The sequence below is a fragment of the Clarias gariepinus genome, chromosome 3, assembly GCF_024256425.1.
Source record: "Clarias gariepinus isolate MV-2021 ecotype Netherlands chromosome 3, CGAR_prim_01v2, whole genome shotgun sequence".
In the NCBI taxonomy this organism is placed as follows: domain Eukaryota; kingdom Metazoa; phylum Chordata; class Actinopteri; order Siluriformes; family Clariidae; genus Clarias; species Clarias gariepinus.
The window spans coordinates 40,610,824-40,632,211 of NC_071102.1; the positions used below are offsets into that span (position 1 = coordinate 40,610,824).

At 36.0% G+C, this 21,388-nt stretch overlaps 1 protein-coding gene across 1 annotated transcript in view; it reads right to left on the bottom strand.

Annotated features, from left to right (window-relative positions):
* pth2rb (parathyroid hormone 2 receptor b) overlaps positions 1–11,238 on the bottom strand; it is a 61,422-nt gene extending 50,184 nt beyond the window's left edge. The window contains exons 1-4 of the mRNA XM_053492524.1: positions 11,139–11,238; positions 5,873–5,983; positions 4,632–4,747; positions 4,393–4,490 (exon numbers count right to left, since the gene is read on the bottom strand). Of these exons, the coding sequence (XP_053348499.1) occupies positions 4,393–4,490; positions 4,632–4,747; positions 5,873–5,983; positions 11,139–11,238 (425 nt within the window). The remainder of the gene's footprint in view (positions 1–4,392; positions 4,491–4,631; positions 4,748–5,872; positions 5,984–11,138) is intronic.
* Positions 11,239–21,388: the final 10,150 nt, after the last annotated feature.

Genomic DNA, 21,388 nt, shown 5'->3' on the forward strand with positions numbered 1-21,388 from the left:
GACCCTGGAGGTGCAAGGCGACGGTGCTAACCACTACACCACTGTGCTGCCAGATTTCAAGAACTTCTTTTAAGTATGCAGGAATTACGGTGACAAGAATATATATAATTAAAAAATAAATAAATAAATTAAGTATTCTTTTATTATTTAATTTTACACTTTGGCCAAGGTATTTTGCCAAGGTTTTTATTTCCATTTTAAAATGTCCCCTTATCTGAACAAATAATAAAACGGTAAAGATGGTGTGTTTTTACATTAAGATATTTGTGAAAAAATAATTTGGGGGGATGTAATATGAGTAAAAGAACACATCAATGTTTTATTTGATATTCTTTGTCTGTCTGTTTCTTTGTGCATGCATCACGTAAAAAACTACTAAAAGAGTTTAAATGGGATTTTCATAGGTTTATTTACCTGAGCTTACTGTAACATATACGCTGCATTTCATCACAATCGGCCCATGGGAAAAGAAGACATGCTACATTTTAATTTAAATGGAAAACAACCTTATATCATGAAAAAAAATTACCTTGAAAAAATCACAAGGTCATCTCAAAAGTTAACTGATGGCGCTTAAAAGTGTGCAATGAAATCAAGTATTTACTAAACGCAATTTTACACCTTGATTCCATGCACTTCATGATAACATGAGAAATATTAGTTAATTCCATCAGATAGCGTTGTTTACTTTTTAAACCACGCTTATAAAAAAATAAATTAATAAATTCCACACAAACACAGTCTAGTATGGAATAAAAGTATTCTACGAAATCAGCTAATTTAGAAAGACAAAAAGATGCAGGAAGATTGGCATTGCCCAACTTTATGTAATACTATTAGTCATGTTATATTGATAAGCTTATCAATAGGAGCATCTGAATTAGAACAATGATCCTGTTTGGGTAAAGTCTCTTTATTTTCAATGCTCTGTGCAACTCTACCACTGAATAGAAAGTATCTGTCAAGTAATACATTGGGGCTTATTTTAGTTCACACTTTATTAAAAATAAGCTCTTTCCTTTGTTACCAATTATTTCCAATGCATGGTTCCCTCCATCCTTAATTGATTATACCTTTCAGGCATGATCTAGAAAAGGACTAGAAAAGGTATGTATGGGATTTTTTTCAGGGCAGCAGTTTTATTTCCTTTGAACATATAATTGAGGCAGTTGATATTACTAAATCTAGTTTTATGGATATCTGCAGGTACAAAGACAAAAATATTTCAATATCCTTTCAATTCCTCCTCCTCATAGTTGGATCGAGGAGCTCTTTGACTTGAATGTGTCTAAGCGAGGTCTGATATCAACAGTGTAAGGTCTGACTCAAAGAGCAGCATCTCCATTTTTAGATACTTAAATAAAACAGTGGGAAGAGGATTTTGGAAGTGTAATCCCAGATACAGTCTGGCAATCAGCAGTTAAGCAATTTTATTTAACAACAATTTAAAACAATCCATAAGCTACACTTTTCTTGGAGTGAACTGACAAGAATATTCCCAGAAATAGACCTGACATTTTCTAGTTGCCACAGAGTGGCCAGTCTGGGTCATTCTGTATGTTCTGGACAAGTCCATCTTAAGGATAATTTTAGTTTTCCGTGCTATCTCATATCCTTATATTATCTTATGAGATATGTTTAAATATTTGTGAAAAAAGATACAACAGGATCCAATAATAGCAACATTTGGTGTGGCATCTGAAAACCACCAGGTAACTTGGACACATTGACTGTACGGATTATACTCTTACAATGGAAGTCAAACAAACCGCCAATGCATATCAAGTGGGTAGAAAGCGAGGAAGCCTAAACATTCCACTCAAGGCTCCGTTAATAGATTTTTTTATTTTTGAAAAAGCCTGGAAATTTTTCTCATACTTTGATGATAGATTCATTCCAAACACTAATTGCATGCTCCCCTTTTTTCCCTAGTGCTTTGTGATGTTTGAAGTTTTTTCATTGCTTTTAGTTTAATGTGATTGTTGTGCATGTTTTCAAAAATCTAATAAAAAAGGGCTGTCTACTCGTTGGTAGTAGAAATGCCTTGACTATATTTCACATAGCTGACAAGCACTGCCAGATTTCACTTCCAGTTGCACAGACAGCAACTTTCAACCCCTTCGGGATTACCCAGGCCATTAAGAGTGCTGATCCAGCTATTCCAACAAAGTCATTGCTGAACAACTCCGACGGAAGCAAAGCGAAGTCTAACCTCTCTACCATCTTTCTGTTAAACAAACTGACAAACTCTATTTTTAGATAATATTGCATTAATAGGTTACAGAATGCAACCTCTGAATTTTTAGGGAAATTTGACTTACAGTAGCAAGAACATTCTTAAAAGTGCCACTAAGCTTCAGGCTCACAGTGTCTTCAGAGCAGACTGAACAGCAGTGTAAACCGGCAGGAGTGACAGAGAAGGTCTGTGTATTTATATTAACAAATCATTGTGCTTATACTCCGGTGTAATTAGGAGTCATTGCTCTACTAATTAAGAGTAATTCATGATTAAGTGCAGATGTTTGTATTTACCCAGGGGACTTTCAGACATTGTTGTAACTTACAGTAGGCTTATATTCCTCCATAAATAGGAAGAAACTGCATGCTATTGATGAAGTTTGAATCAGTTTAGTGACTCGGTTCTTTGAATCTCGTTCATCAAAATAAACAAATCTTTTTTTGAGTCATTTAGTTTATTTTGTTCTTTTGATCAGAAATTAAATAAAATGTTATATTTTCACTTAACAGACAGCCAATATGTGCACATACACAAATTTTGGCTATAGTCCAAAAAATATTACTGTATAATGCAGCTAAGGACATATTATGATAAACAGAATGAGTAGCTCACCTCATATATCTTCTAGTCTGAGTTGTTCATTCCTTTGAATCTATTGCATACCATCTATGAGAGTCATGTGACGAAAGAACGACCGATTCGAACCGAAATTGCCAGTGGTTTCTATTATTCCAATATGAGAATAGTACTTCCAAGCACCACAACCAATTATCCTGCTCTACCTGGTCTACACTCATAAAGCATGTGAAGCCCTCAGTGAGTTTAGTGAAAGTGTGGTCTGATGGATGATTTCTTCACTACACCTGAATGAAAATTTGCATCAATTGTCTTAACACATATACTGTATTTACTGATCTGGATCATATAGCACACACCTCAAACATGTAAAACCATTCATAATTAGAATCTATAGATGAAATCTGAAGTCATACCCCTGCTGAAATCACAATATGCTGCTTTTGGATGTGCACAATTAAGACCAACCTAAAGTTACACTGGAAACCATCATATTGAGAACCATTTTCACAACAACTCTGACCACAGACACAGGGTGAACTGCATATAGGCCATCCATATCCACAAACCAACATTTCAGGTTCTTCATACTAGCAGTGTCTTGCTTCACTTCTAAACTTCCTTTAACCAAGGCAACACACAACACTTTACAATTGGTGACTCTCCCACTGTCAACCATCCCCTTTCATGTGCTGAGTAGATGTAGTAGCTGAGTAGCATGTAAGGCCCATTGGCCCTGATGGCGTGTGCAGGCTCGAGCAGACGACTGTTCCCACATGCACTAAACTGATGCCTGAATTAATGAAATAACCTTACCAACTAGATCCTACCAACTACTCTGAATTTCCACCAGTTGTCCTACTGTCCAAATGGTACAGTTGACAGAGAATGTCACTTCCACGGCTCTTCATTTGGCCCCCACCCACCTGGACAACACGTACATTAGGATTCTGTTTGGTTTTAATTGACTGCATTTAACACTGTCACCCCACTAAACCAATCACCAAGATAAAAGACCTGAGCCTCTTCTTTGGTTAGATAGGCCATCCACATACTGTATATTCAGTGTTGCTTAGTTCACGTACTGTATCAGTGGTGTTAGTGCTATAGCTGTAGCTGATTGATGTATGTCTAAATCTTCTATATCAAATGTTTATACTCTTACATACAACAACACATTACAATTGATTTAAAAACAAAGTTCAAAGAAATAAAATGATGACGTGAATGAAAATGTTCTCAAGTGATGTATGAGTCAACTGGAAAGAGCATCCATTTCAGTGCTCTCAAACCAACAAGTGCCCCTTGAGTTACATTTATAAGGAATGTAATCTCATGCGAAATGCCTTTTAAAAGCTTACTTCTTTATCAGTTCACAAACAAACAAAAAGAAACAAACCAGGACCACACGGAAAGCAATTTTGTAATGTACAGTGCACATAGAAACATACACAACATATCTTGTGATGTACGAGGTATGATATAACAAACGGTTCTGTAATGTTGGACCACAAATTATGGATGAAAGATCAAAGGTTAAGGACAAACAACACTGCAACCAATCTATAGAGTAGTACCTGAAGTAGCCGATGATAAAAATGGCTACCAGCAAAGAGCTGAAGGATACAGCATAGCCAACAGTGTACATGATGTGCAGTCTTTCAAAAAAGTCCTTCTGGAAGCATTTAGAAAGAAAAGGCAGAGATAGACAGTGGTATTTCCCCACGTTACTCTAATTAGCATTGGTCCTACACACCTGTCAGATTTTCATACAGCATCTTCAAAATTGCTATCAGGACACTAAAATGAGCGGTACCTTGCCTCTTTCCTTGCCTGGAGTCAGAAACCACAGACATTCGGAGTAGTTTACCCAGGTTCTGTTCTCCAGCGAGAACCAGGTTCCATTCACATCACACTTACGGTACGCATAGCCTACAAAAAAAAAAAAAAAAACAACACACACATGAGCATTGGACAAGCACAAAGCAGTAGGCACCCAAACATACAACAACTGTTTCAAAAATATAACAGCTTTAAATTAGATATACAGCCAAAACAGGGGATTGGTGCTAAGAAGTGAAGCGAATTTCCAGATAAGATCTAATAACACCATTTTTCATAATGTGTAATGTCTCTTATCTCCTGATCCATGCTTTGTGATTTTTATTTAGATAAAAAAAAAAAAAAACATTTGCTAAACACAATTTCATGCCTTTTTATGTGGTGTCTGTGAATTAAAATCTTAATTGTCATTCAGATGGAACTTGGCCCTTTTAGATTTCACACGTCACGACAAAAGTCGTAAACCTAAAAAAGTCATAATTATTGGAAAATGGAACATTTTTAAAATATTGCAACATGAATTTGACATGATTACGGACACTACAGATTTTTGCTTTTTAGGGTTTTACCAAAAAACATCTCTCATACAAAGCACTGAGGTTGTCCTGAAATTTTAATGGTATACGGGCAGATTATGAAAGCGATCTAAACTAAATAAACTATAGTTTCCTATACTTTATGGCCACATTACATCGGGTGTGTCTAATTAAGACCAGTTAAACAAAAACAGTGTTGATTTGATAATTTAAGCCACGATTTTTACAGGTCATGTGATACTAGAAGCTCACACACATTTTAGTACCAATACCCATAAAGAAATATGAATAATTAGCATTTCAAATAAGTATAGTTTGAAATGAGACAGTATACTGTAGCACTGAAAAATTTCCTGGGCACATGTAAAAACATCTCTCCAAAAAAACGGCATAAGTTAGCAAATGTTTAGGAAAGCAAGATTGGTCACTTCCATATCGCATAAACTTCAGAAGTACAGTAGCCTTGTTGGCAAACACATTTTCTGTATTATATGTATAATAAAAAAATAAATCAGCAACAATAATGTGGAATCATGCACTAATTTATTTGCGTTTGCAGTACAGAGCAGACTCTCTATTGTCTATATTTGTTAAGAAACATGATGAAAATCTACGTGTCCTGTGTACCAGTTAGAAGAAACAGTAAATTACCATTCAAGCAAAATTCATAAAGTTGTACCGTTGTGATTGAAATCGTAGATGTATCTGGGGCACGGAACTTTGGTGAGGGTCCCTAAAGAACCCTGAGGCCAGCAAATGAGCCCATCCCATCCTGGTGCACACACGTTATCTACACCAAAATATCCAAACACACACATAGAGAAATAAAAAGATAGGAAAAAAGAACATAGGCATTAATAATCACTGCATGGTTGTCACAACTCAACACTAGGCTAACTATCAATGTAGTTAATACATTCTGACATATTGATGTCAGTTTTATAATGAATATTTTATGTCTATTAATTTAACCACAGTGGAATTGGGCATCACAGATTTTTTTTGGTTTAGAACTACATTAATTATGCTTATAATAAAGGCTGGCTTCCACACCTGCCTTTAAGTATAGTCAAAAGTAGTTACATTACAGTAAGTATAGTCGATCTGGTTGTAATTTGAATGACAGGTTTACACGGGCTGTGGTGCACTAGGTGTTCTGGTGCCTTAATATTATTCATCAATTTGTGCAATGGGTTTTCTATGGGTTCAGACTGAATGGATTGGCCTTCGGGCAGGGGCGGGCCTTGGGTGCCCATGATCCTGATGCTACTTTATTGGTATACAATTGATAATCAATATTAATGTGTTAATACCATGTGGTTTAGCTGATAGGTGTATATTAAAAAGTTTCTTCTGATATGTTAATGTTTCCATAGTAACAGGTCATCACAAAGGGATTTGTATGGAGAATGCTTAAGAGATAGATAGATAGATAGATAGATAGATAGATAGATAGATAGATAGATAGATAGATAGATAGATAGATAGATAGATGAATTTTTATTTACTATTTTTAGGAGACACTTTTTAGCAAACAAATTATACAGTGGTTATTACTTGTAAGCATTCTATAACAGTTGCAGTACTTTGTAGTTTATTAGCACATAAAAGTTCTTGAAACAAAAGAAGTTTATACTTTCAGAGAGAGAAGAAAAGAAGCTGCTTAGGGAATGACTGTTTATATTATAAATGAGAACAGGAACTAACTTTTAGACATCCATCAACATTTTTTTTTTTGGGATATGCTGCTTAAATGTGCAGTATTTTACATTGTACATTAATCAAAATTATAGATCAAATAAAAAACTGTGCTGCTGTAAAGTGAAAAAGTAAATATTCAGATAAGATCAAATAACACAATTTTTCATAATACGCAACGCTTCTTATCTCCTGATCCATGCTTCGTGTTTTGTAAATATTCATTCAATTCTTTATAATACTTTCACCAAAAAACATCTCTCATACGAAGCACTGAGGCAGTCCTGAAAATGTTATGGTATATGTGTTAACAATAATTATTGGGCAGATTATAAAAGCGAGTTTAACTTAATAAACTATAGTTTTCTATGTATACTTTTTATGTTTCTCTTACTCATCACAAAGCACAGACAACCCGAGACTCCTTTTATAAATCTTCACTAAACGTTTCTTTATTGATTTTTTTTTCTTGTTTAATAGCAGGACTGTTTGTTAATATGCATTGTCAATGTGGAGCATCTTTTATACATGTCTCTGTAAATGAATTGAAACAATAAGGTATAATGGGCATATTATACCTAATAAATAAGGTAGAATGAGTATATTAAAACAAACTTGTGGTTGGCCCTGGAGCCAAAATCCTGTCAGTGCTGCTGGTAAACGAAATTAATCAACTCCCACTGAACAATCATATTCTGGAGTTCATCATTGCTCTGCTACACAAGAAAATACACAAAACACTGGTAAATGATGTAAAACACATTGAAATTCTATTTATTTTCACACGATTTTCCCTGATGATTATTTTTCATGTGTTTCCGCATGATTCATTTATTTTCACAACTGATTTTCCACAGTATTTATTTCTCACTTTTGACTTTCCAAATGATACATTTTTTTACATCTGACTTTCTGCAAGGTCAATTTAATTTTGCCTCCTAAATTCCAAATGAATATGTTTTCATGTTACATTAGATATTTCTTCCACAGTTTGTTTTTTTCTATTTACTTTTAACATTATTTAAACATTTAACATTTATTACATGAATAATTTTTTCCATATCCATTTTTTACATCTTACTTTCCACATGATAATCCTATTTACACCTCTGATTTTACACATGCTTCATTTTCATATCTAATTTTCCACATTATTTGTTTTTACATCTGAATTTCCACGAATAATTTTTTCACTTTTTAACATAATTTTACCAATTTTTTTTTCCTCATCTGATTTTCCACCTGATTTATTCATCCCCACATCATATGTTTAATGTGATTTATTATTTTAATTTTTTGTACAGTACTGTCCACTGTGAAGCGTTTACTCAGCTGGAAGTACAACTGGAAGAAAAAATAAGAAGAAGAAAAGAAGAAAAGAGAAGGAGAAGTATTTTGACTTTGAGGTTAGTTTAGGCTTACCATCATTTCCAACAAACCCCACATTTTTTGGTTAGATTGGTTAGATGCTTTACTGTGCAAAATAGTAAATGTATGAAGGTACATACAGTAAGCATTACAGTCTGTTATATTAGTGTTCGTTCTCTTACAATGTAAGGTTAGTAATTGTTAGAACAAGGTTAGTTAGTAAAGGTTAGTTTTAAGTCTGACTCATTCTGGTGCCATGCTGGTGCCGAACTGATCTTGACTTCATGTTAACTTCTTCTGTTAAACATCTTCTGTTATAATGAACTTCCAGCTGTCTAAGACTTCAGATCAACTCCTGTTATCTGTTAAGACCCATATGAGGATGGGTTCCCTGTTGAGTCTGATTCCTGTCAAGGTTTCTTCCCATTGGTTTCCCAGGGCGTTTTTCCTTGCCACCGCCATAAAAAAGAGAAACTATTGAATTAATTGGAGTCAATTGAATTAATTGGATTTTATCTTTAGTTATGTTCACATTATACAACAAAGAGATAGAAAAAAAGATAAAAATCTGATGATCTCAGATTTAGCCTCTTAGCAATCTGGACCAACTCTTACAATAAGCAATATCCAAAGTAGTATACAGAATAGTACATACAGTTAGCCAGTTATAAGGCTGTAAGACATATGTTTTTGTGATACCACTTGAGATTCCTACAAAAGCAGCCTGAAAATAGGAATATATGAGCTTCTAAACTTTCAGCATTGTGATGGACAGAGAAGCAGAAGAGATCTCATGCCACCTGCAGGTACTTATACTGTAGTATTTAGTATAAATTGGTGGTCAGTTCCCTGGTTCTTGATGGCCATAGTATGATTCTTCGACAATATGCATTTAAAAAATGTATTTAGTTATGAAAAGAGAAATTAAGCAAAGATCCAATTTCATCCAAATTCCAGTGTGATGTTAAGAATTATGGATAAATGTTAATCAGACAAAAGCAAAGAGTAAAAAAGCAGATTTGTTTTCTCTGCTTGCTCTGATAACATGCTTTTCTGATCAAATGCAAAACACTAAAAAACGCTGTAATGGTCATAGAAGAGAAATAAAACAAGCCAAAAAAAAAAATAATTGGCTTTCTGTAATGTGTACTGACTTTAGATGTTTCAATACAACCATATTAAAGATGCTCACTCATGCACTACTGCAGGTTTTTTTTTTTTTTTTTCGTGGTTGTTGTTGTTAAATTTATTTATTTATTTATTTATTTTTCTTATTTAAAGAATGCACAACGTGAATAAATAGCAGGTATGCCATTTTACATTTTGGGAATATAAGTGGCCTGAGTAGCGACTATAAAAATCATATTCCAATCAAAATGTAACCAACCAAACGAAAAGTAACAAATAAAAATGAATAAAAAGGATATCAGTCAAGGGCATCTTGTCATTTGCAAAGCAGTAGACATAGTTCAGTGAGTATTAGTGTGTTCAGAAAGTCAGCTACAGGGAATTGGATTAAATGACATTGTGCTGGAAATGACAAAAACATCATAGTGCTTTCATTTATGACAGTTTGCGATTATCTCGGTTTTGAGTTAACTACAAGATTCTTCTGTCCAGCCTTTATGACAATAGGATTTGTGGCATGGTCTGAGAATGGTCTTTTTTGTCATCTGGAAGGTCAAACTATAAAGTGTTTGCATGAAATACATATGAAGTCCCACAAGGTTCAGTACTTGGTGCTCTTCTTCTCTCGCTTTATATGTGCATCTCTTGTCTATTCTAACTTAGGTGGAGTAGTGGAGTAGTTGGTGGCGTGTAGGTGACACTCAACTCATCCTCTTCTTCCCTCCTTCTCATCATGTCAGGCTCATCATAAAGGCCAGCTTATGAGATAAAATCCTAATTCTAATGCCAAACCGAACCACTGGATATCCCAGGCGATTCATCCACATGTAAAGATTTTTCTCTCTCTGGAGTAACTACATGAAATCTTGAAACCATGGACAATCAGCCGTCCTTTTCCACTTAGACTGCTAATGCAACATGCTCATGTCAATTTCTCTTTCATAATATCAGACAATATTGTCTATTTCTATCCACATAGATGCTTCGCTTATTTCAAAACTGGATTATTGCAACTCACTCCTGGCAGATATGCCTCTGCGCACTATTCAACCTGATACACAATGCAGCTGCATGACCCTTCCCATGTTCACCCACACACCACCTCATTGCTACACGGTCTCCACTGGCTTCCTGTAGCCACTTGCATCACATGTAAGACACTGATGCTTTTCTACAAAGTCAAAAACAAGCCAGAACCCACTCATCTCAAAACACTCGTAACACCCCGCATTGCACCCATGCTCCTCGAGCACTGCTTGACTGGACCCACCATCTCTCAGGCTGCAATAAAGGCATAGATCAAGACTCTTTTCTGTTTTGGCACTAAGATGGTAGAATGAACTTCATCTACTTTAGATGTCTGAACAGCTGAGTAGACTTTAAACAATGGTCTAAAGGTCTCTTCCTGAAGAACTGAAATTAACAGTTGTATTTATTAACATAAATAAAGCACTTCTGTAATTCATTTCAAATTAGGGTGAAATTATGCCAAATGATATATGATGGTAACATAAGTGCATATATAATTCATTTGAGTTTGGAAAGTTGCTTTATAATAATGTCAATTGTTAAAAGTGCTATACAAAAAAAAAAAAAGACTTGAAATTGAATTGAATATAATTTCTTGATTTTCATTTATATCATACTGGACATTCCACAAAAGCAATTTTCCTTGCCCTGTTTGTTCCCAGCCCAGCCCTGAAGATTACGAATGAAGATTTCTTGTAAAAGGATAACTCCGCTGTGCCTACCTTCAGGATCATGCTCAGAAATGTTCTGAAGACACTGCAGTTTGGTATCATAAAGCAGGAGAACCTGTTCCTGTGCAGTGAGTCCCACCTCAGGATCCATCAGCTGGGGAAAAAAAGGGACAGAGTTATTTGCATGCAATTACTGTAGCTCCCAAAGTATTGGCACTATTCATGAAAATAGGCAGAACCATTGTATAGTATTGACTCAAAATTTCCATGAAAAAGTTTAAACAAAGTTTCAGAACTGGGAAGAAAGGAGATTTAAATGATCTTGAACACAGCATGATTGCTGGTGCCAGACAGGCTGATCTGAGTATTACCGAAACTGCTGATCTACTGGGATTTTTATGCACATCTATCCCTAGGGTTTACAGAGAATGATCTGAAAAAGACAAAATATCCAGTGAGAGACAGTTCTCTGGGTGAGAATGCATTGTTGATTCCAGAGGTCAGAGGGAAATGAAAGACTGAAGCTGAAAGTAAGGCAAGAATAACTCAAATAACATCTCACTACAACTGAGCAATGCCGAAGAGGATCTCTGAATGCACAACACTTTGAACCTTGAAGTCGATGGGCTACAGTAGGATGCCACTCCTGTCAGATAAGAACAGCAACCTGACTCTCGGATTTGCATGGGCTCAGTCTTTAGTTTTGCTATGACATACATTTTGACATGAACAAGATGAAGGAATGGATCCATCCATATTTTCTTGACACACTTTGGGCCCCTTATTACCAATTGAGCATCATTTACTGTAAATGCCACAGCCTACCTAAGTATTGTTGCTGAAGATGTCCATCCCTTTATGAGCACAGGATACTGTAAGTCACCATGTCACAAAGCTAAAATCATATCTAGCTGGTTTTCTTGACATTGACAATGAGTTAACTGTACACAAATCCCTCCACAGTGACCAGATCTCAATCCAAAGAGTACATTTGGGATGTGGTGGAAATGAATGCAACTGCATTAGGCTATTGTGGAAGGTTTACAGCACCTTGTTGAATCTATGGCACAAAGAATTAAGGCAGTTCTGAAGACAAAATGCATCTAACCCATACTAGCAAGGTGTACCTGATGAGTGTATTTTGTGTTTGTGAAATTATCCAATCCCAAGAATGGGATTGGAATATTTAAATGTTTTTAACTATGTGATTGGATAATTAAAGATTATTAGAAAAAAAAAAAAAAGATTTTTACTTGCAGACAAAAAAGACATTTTTATTACCAGTTTTTACTACACAATAAAAAAAAACCTTCTGCTGTATGCTTTCTACTTAGAACCCCTAAAGGTACATAAAAAACCACACACAACAAGACAGCAGAGATGACTGCTTTTTGGAGCCAAGAGCAAAATACAAGAGCACAACTCCACCCCACTTGGAACCGACAGAATTTTGCACAGTTGAATTGATTCCTCATGGCGTCCACTTTCACACTCAGATGCACCAAAACAATAACGTCGGATAATCACTAATAGATATTACAAAACACAGCCGTTACACACACAATGAATCAGCCAGTCGGTCTGAATTCCTTATAGGACTGATGTGCTTTTATAGCATTATATATGGCTTGAATGAATGTGAAAGTGATTGCCCACAAAGACAATTCCTATATTTATTATATTAAGCATGATTGGAAATGTCAGAGCATGGCACTTAAAAATGCATGAATTTAAAGATTTTAAATTAAAGCAGAAAACAAAAACAAACAAACCAAAAAATAAATAAATACATAAAAATCACATATAATGAAGGCAAGTGTATTTATTCATATAATGTACACCTTTAATTTGAAAAAAAAAAAAAAGTCCATTTTTTTTGCTGGAGGTTTTATTTAGTAATTACTTTTGACCAAACAAACAGATTTGCTTGCAATAATCACTTAATGAGAACAAGATCAATTAAAATCAGCAACTTTGTATTGAAGGTATTTATGTATCATTTTAAAACCCTTTTAGATTGTTATTCCATTAATGTATTAGATAGATAGATAGATAGATAGATAGATAGATAGATAGATAGATAATCCCAAGGAAAAATTGCAATAATTGTATCCATTGTAGTTAAGCGACGTATTGACCTGCCTCATGTTCATTTAATTTGTCTAATTTGTTTAATTAGACTCAAAATGAAGTCAAAATAAAAATGACTAAAATATGCATGAACTAAAGAGAACTAAAGAGCAATCTTAAAATGCAAGAAAAATACCATCCGCATTAATTTTCATTCAGTCTCTCTCTCTCTCTCTCTCTCTCTCTATATATATATATATATATATATATATATATATATATATGTAGATTTATTGACCAAAGGATATGCATATGGTGCTCTAACACCGGGTTCTCAAGCGTAAGGATGAGCCAAGACAGAAAAGCAGAGAAAAGAAAAGAGAAAAAGGCAGATGTTCGTTTGCTCACCTGCGCCTTGGCCAAACTCCAAAGCAAAACTTGTACACAAAGCGCCTTCAGCATGCTGAACATCAGTCTGATGATCGCACAGCGAAATGTTTTTAAGTTTGATCCAGGTGATGTACTGGTGGTTTGTGGGAAATAAAATAAAAGCGCACGACAGTCCACTTCACATGCGAGTCCAAAGACAAGACAAGTCTTTCTTCAAGATTTTTACGCACCAGCAAACAGTGACTTCGTTATGCGCAGGTAAACGTATCCAGTGTGTGAATGATCTGAACACAAGAGAATCCCGATTACAGCTGAATGGTTTCCGACTCGGAGGTGCGACACAAGATCAGGACTTTACGCGGAAAACCTTCTCCGTCCAGATACAGTAGGCGCGATGAGCGCGCGAGTGGCGGGAAAGAAAGTGAGCTGCTGTCAGCGGAGAAGGGGGGGGGGGGGGGGGGGGGTTATAGGAGCTTCCTCTCCTTTCCTTTAAGATTCCCTCCTTCCTCACGTGCAGAACTCGAGAGGACAGCAAGAGGACAGATTCCCCTGTTAGTCCAGAGGAACGTGCTGTAATTTTATCTCTGAGGATTTTTTTTTTCATGGGAAAAACAGTAGGAGGAATAAATTCAAGAGAGAGAGAGAGAGAGAGAATGGAGGTGCAAAAAGAAGGATAAATTCGAGAGACATAAATCATAAAATAATAATCATAAAAATTACATGGACATTATGTCCTGCTCTTCTGACTGATCCCGGTTCACATAAAAGAACACATAAGTACAAAGTCTTTATAATAAGGGTGATTTCAAAACCAATCATTGTCCAGGGATCAATAAATCCTATGGTCACTTGGCTGTTTCAAAACTTTAAATTGGGCTCCTAATGGCAGCGAGTGTGGCCTTTTGTCCTGGATCTTGATGCAATTTACTCCCTCATGTTCTCACTGCTGAGTAATCTAAACGCACCCAGTAATCATACAGTAAAAAAAAACATTACCTTTTAGTGTTCTTCATTGACTCATCTGACAGGCCATTTTCTCCTAGATTCAAGACTGATCAAACACACACAAGCGATAATTGCTTCTTTTTTTGATCTGTAAATCACAGCAGAACAAAAAAATCAATAAGGGTTAAATAATATTTGAAAAACATCTGTCTATCCATCCATCTAGGAATCTCTGTAATCCGTCTAAAGACTGTGGAGGTCAGTGGTGATCATTGTATTTATTCTTTATTCTTATTTTGTACAACAGTGATAGAACCTCCAGTCAACATTCACACACTACTGTATACGTATGTATACATTTTTTAGCTGACTATTAATAGATAGATAGGTAGAGGGTGGCAATGCTAACCACTAAGCAACAACAAAAAAAGTATTATGTAAACATTGAAAACTAAATCAATTGTAAGATAAAGTGAACGTGTCACCCAGTTTCTTTATTTGATTCTCATCTGCGTCTCAAACTTTACATTTAAAAATACAAACATTTACAGTAGCAAGACAGTGGAATGATACCTTCCCACCTCATCATCTGACCCCAGTATACAATACAAAGTGCACATGCATAAGTACCCATAATAGCTGACATTTTGATAAGGCTGCCTTTATTTACTATTTATATATTTTTAACAATCCTAAGCTTTTCTTTTGTGACTCATCCATATTTAGGTCTGCAGTCGATTTTAGTCATCATGACTACTGTTACACAACAAATAACCCACACTTACAGTGCATACGTTATGGAGACTGTACTTACATAAACAATGGCGACAGCATCAACCTCAGCAACATCAGTTGTGTTGTGGCTAATAGGATTTTAGTTAATCTATAACACAGTATTAGTATTGCATTGGTATACTTAACATATGTCACACATTTCATACTATCCTGTCAATTTAACTCATGAACTTTTAGTAAGATCCGACTTTAGCATATAAAAGTGATATGATGGACTGCTACACTAGAAACATAACTTCTGCTATGTCTCTAGGGAACTCATTCAACTTTAATGAGCATTGACATTTGTTAAAAATCAATTATGTTGAAATTTTAATTTCATCCGCTGTAGTTATTGCCATAGCCCCGAAAATGTAATGAATAACAGAAATCATTATATTATTCATTACATTTTCTGAGGCTATGGCGATAACTATAGCTAATGAAATTAAAATATTAACACACTCTCCAAGATGTTGTTAAACAAACTAGTCAGAAACTCTACTGCCACCTCTCCTAAGCATTTCCAAGCCACCACGGGTATGTCATCAGGACCAACAGCCTTTCCATCCTTCATCCTCTTCAACGCCCTTCTCACCTCACTCTTACTAATATTTAATACTTCCTGATCCAAAACAGTAACCTCTTCTACTCTGAGTTCTCTTTCATTTTCCCCATTCATCAACTCTTCAAAGTATTCCTTCCATCTTCCCATCACCCTCCTGGCATCTGTAAGTACATTTCCATCTCTACCTTTAATCACTCTTACATGCTGCACATTCTTCCCATCTCTACTGTATCTTTCTGCCTCACCAACCTGTACAGATCCACCTCTCCCTCCTTACTATTCAATCTACAAGCCCTCATATGATCTTTGATTTTAGCTAACCTCTTCCTTTTTATACACTCCTGTACTTCCTTGTTCCATCAACAAGTCTCCTTGTCCACTTTGCCCTTTCCTGATGATACACCAAGTACCCTCCTTCCTGTCTCCCTGATCACATTGGCTGTGGTTGTCCAGTCAACTGAAAGCACCTTAACTTAACTCCTTTCTCTTAACTTCTCACTGAAGACTACAAAACATTCTCCCCTTTTCAATTTACACCACTTTGTCCTCTGCTCTGCATTTGTCCTCTTCACTTTCTTCACAGTTTGCAGTCACTGATCTCTAAAGATTACAACATCGACACAAGATGTAGTCTACCTGAGTGCTTCTGCCTCCACTCTTATATGTCACCTCATGTTCCTGCCTCTTCTGGAAGAAAGTATTCGCTACTGCCTTTTCCATCCTCTTTGCAAAGTCCACCACCATCTGTCCTTCCACATTTTCATCACCTCTGTTCCCTTCCCCTAATGAAGTCCTCCTTTTCCAAATCATATCCTACCTGTGTGGCAAAAGTACTAATAACAATGAACATCACACCTTCAATTTCCAGATTCAGACTCATCACACTATCTGATACTCTTTTCACCTCTAGAAAATTCCTAACAAACTCTTTCAGGATAACTCCTAGTCCTTTCTTTTCCTATCCACGCCATGGTAAAACAATTTGAACCCTGATCCTAAGCTTCTAGCCTTTCTACCTTTCCACCTGGTCTCCTGGACACACAGTATCCACCTTCCTTCTCTGCATCATATCAACCAACTCTCTTGCCTCCCCTGTTAAAGTCCTTACTATCACTCCTAAACTCTGGCCTTTCCTTTTCTCTCTATGCTTTCGAATACACTTTCCTCCTCTCCTTTTTCGACCAACAGTAGCCCTATTTCCACCTGCACCCTAGGACAACAGCACCTGTGGCGGTTGTTGTAAACCCGGGCTGTGGCCGATCCTGATCAAGTGATATTTGTGATTTGCATCATTGATTAGATTGATTAGATGTTTTACGTCGGATGCCCTTACTGAGACACCCCTCTGCATTTATCCAGACTTGAGACTGGCACAAGAAGACACTGGATTGCGCCCCCCATTCTGCACCAACCAAAGTTTGAAATAAAAAAGTTAAAATACAAGTTTATTTTATTTAAAACACAAATTTCATGCAATCTTTCTCTCGTTTTCTCTCTCTCTCTCTTTCACCATCATTGTTAATATATTTTGTTCTTTTAGACAATAACTATGGAGTCCAGTTTAGCACAGGAATAAGTCAGCAGATGCAGAGAACAGAGGGCAAGACTGGATCACTGGGAGCTGAGGAGCAGCATATGTAGATCCAAACCATCATAAAGCACAATCCAGCTGGAGGTGGTCCTTCTCTGGATGCCTCAAGATCTTCACAGGGTTGGCCTCTGCCTACTGAAGCTGGCACAATCTCCAGTTGCCTCGGTATGGGTAGAGAAAGAAAATACAGGTAAAAAAGAATTAGCATAGATGCCGTTCAGGATATTAGCAGCATTAAATAAGAGTGTGCAGTTAAATATACTGGGATACGAGGTTATGTTATGAATTATGTGTATGCCAGATTAAAGAGATGTGTCTTGAGTCTACTTTTAAACTAGTAGACTGTGTCTGAGCCCCGAACACTGTCTGAAAGGCAATGAGAGAGCTAAACCATTTAGAGCCTTGTACGTAAGTAATGCTAGTTTGTAATTAATTCTAAACTGAACAGGTAGCCAGTGCAGGGATGATAGTATTGGGGTTATGTGATCATATTTTCTTTCCTGGCTTTGGACTAACTGTAGCTTGTTTATAGAGGATGCAGCTAGTAATGCATTACAATAGTCCAGTTTGAAAGTCATGTATGCATGAACCAGCTCTTCTGCATCAGATATGGATAGAATGTTCCTAAGCTTGGCAATATTTCTAAGGTGAAAAAAGCTGTTTTTGTAATATTGGGAATATGATTTTCAAAGGATAAGTTACTGTCTAATATTACTAATACTGTTGAGCTGGTAGTAATAGTACATCCAAGCTGAATTGTGAGAACTGTTGTGTACTGTTTTTTGGGCCAATAAGTAATATCTTTGTCTTATCTGATTTTAATAAAAAAATTATTGGTCATCCAATCTTTTATATCTTGGACACATTAAATTATTCTAGACAACTTGGGTATTTCATCCGGTTTTGATAAGATGTTCAACTGGGTATCATCAGCATAACAATGAAAACTAATTTCATGTCTTCTAATAATGTTACCCAAGGGAAGCATGTATATGGAGAACAGCAGAGGTCCTAAAACTGACCCTTGTGGAAACCCATATTTCACTGGCATTACACCGCACAGTTCTCCATTCAGATCTACAAAATGGTATCGATCAGACAGGTGGGATCTAAACCATTTTAATGTCTCTCTTTAAATACCGTTGTGATTTTGTAAGCGATCTTTGAGAATATTACAAAATATAGTGTTGAATGCAGCACTAAGATTAAGTAAGATGAGCATCGAGATGCAGCCTTTTTCTGAAGATAAAAAACAAATCATTAATGATTTTAACTAGTGCAGTTTCTGTACTATGATAGGGCCTGAAACCTGACTGAAATTCTTTGTGGATGTTGTAAGAAGGCACATACAGTATTTGAGCTGACACCACTTATATTTTTTATATTTTTTATATAAATAGAAGGTTTGAAATCGGTCTGTAATTTGTTATTTCATTCGGGTCTAAATTAGATTTTTTTTTAAAAGGCTTAATAACTGCCAACTTGAAAGTTCTGGGACATGACCTAAATATAGTGAAGACTTAATAATGTTCTGAAGCGGCTCTCTAGCTGTATGTATCACTTTTTTTAGAAATTGAGTTGGAATTGGATTTAACAAGAATGTTGTTGATTTAGCCATGGTGATAAGTTTATACAGCTCTTCCTGTCCTATACCTATAAAGCATTAAATTTGGAGCTTTAGCCTGTATTGGAACACGAGATGCTGTTAGAGGTTGAACATCCATAATTTTTTTCCTGATACTATTGATTTTTTCATTAAAGAAATTAATAAATTCTTCACTACTATACTGTACTGTGAGGGACTACTCTTTGCAGATTTCTTAGGTTTTGTATCACAGTCTAGCCACTGTGCTAAATAAGAACCTGGGATTGTTTTGGTTTCTTGCTATCAGTCGGCTCAGATGCTCGGTCCTAGCAGCTTTTAGAGCTGCACATACTGTCTTTATATGCGATTCAAAAAACTTCTAATTTAGTTTTTCTCCACTTTTGCTCGAGGTTACAGGTTGCTCTCTTGATGGCCTGCATATGACTATTAAACCATGGTGCACGTGTTTTATCTCTCACCTTTTTTAATTTGGTGGGAGCAACAGTGCCTAATGTGCTGGTAAAAACAGTGCCTATGCTGTTAGTTAACTTATCTATATTATCTGAATTTAGGGGTCTAGTAATGTTTTGGGACCGATCCGGCAGATTACTTGTGAATCTGTCTTTCGGATTAATGTTTCTACTAAATCGATAACATGGGGAGACACAGATAATCTGTTCTACAGGCTGAGTATATACTAAGAGGTGATGATCTGTGATATCATCACTTTGAGGTAGAATCTCCATATTAGTGACATCTATAACATGGGGTATAATTTAATCTAGCGTATGATTAAAAGGATGAGTTGGTCTATTTGTGTTTTGTTTAACTCCAAAGTAATTTAGCAAGTCCATAAATGTGAGTCCTAAAGTTCCATTAGCATCGTCTACATGAATATTAAAATCTTCACTATCAACACTTTGTCAGAGGTAATCAGTAGATCTGACAGTAGATCTCCAAACTCTTTAAGAAAATCATGGCAAGACTCAAGCTAAAGGAAAACTTCTGTCGCAAAGCTGCCCAACTGACAGACTCAGGAAATCCATTGTCCCCAAAGCCATTTAGCATTTCAACACCTTTTTACAGGCACATGGAAATGGCTCCTCTGCTACTGTATATACATCACGGTGCTACCCGTGAACTCTCTCATCTGTTAGCTTCAGGGTCTGCTCAGTTACTCTCGCTGACATATTTTTCCATTACACACAGATTCAGTTTCATTGTCACTTCCATGATGTTCATTGCACAATTTATACTGTTTGCACTGTGCCATAGAGTGCATCTTTAGTTAAGTCAGGAATAAATACTTCAGGATTTCTGATCGTAATTTGTCACAAAATGTGTAAATGGACGTCAAAACTTTTCTCAGATGAGGCAAAAACTGCAAGAAGAGATGAGAGCAAAAGAAGTAAGACCTGGCGGTAATGGGTGATAAATATGTATAAGCAAATCCCAGGAGTTTCTGTACTGCTCGAACCAGCCCATCTGGCACTAATAACCGTGACATGATTAAAGTCACACAGACTTGTTTCCTAATCTGATGTTTGATGTGAACATTAACTGAAGCACTTGATTTGAATTTATGCATTGCACTGATGGCCCATGACTGACTGATTGAATAATTGAAATGAACTGCATAAATAAGCAGGGGTACAGGTTATCCTATTCAAGTGGACCAGGAGTTTGTTTGAAATAATCGTTGCAAGGGAAATATTTGTATTAATTTTTATTATTGTGTATTATGGAGAAACGCTAATAGACACTAGCTATAGGAGCATTATGGTGGTTGCAGCAGTAGCGCATTTCATCCGGTTTCCTCGATTCTTTTCAATAGGATCAACCTATCAAGTACAATAAATAACTAATGAAGTAAACACCAATTATTGCTTTGCAAATATTTTCCAGATTCCTGATACTCCAGATAAAAGTCTTAACAAGTACATAACTGACTTATATTTATTGTTTATCTGTGAAATATTAAAATTGTTCCTATTTCCTAAAAAAAAAAAAAAACACTTTGGGGGAACTCTCCTTAAAAAAGGTAGTAGGTCTAAAGAAAAGGAGCGAAAATTAAATAATTTGGAAGGATTTTAAAGTGCCACTATTATGCTTTTTTAAATATTTTCTTTCATGCAGTGTGTCATGTAGCTGTATGTGAACATACTCTATCTGCACTATCTGTGACGCTGTGCACAATAAATGAAGTTTTTGTCTATTAAAAGGGTTAGGGTTAACCCTAGGGAAAGAATTGGCTCACATTCGCTTAAATGAGTCGTTAGCAAATCTATTTTTACTCTGTTACGGATCCACGTCACTCCGTAACATATTTGCATAATGCCCACGTTCTACGTCACGAACAACTTGCCCGCCATCTTACA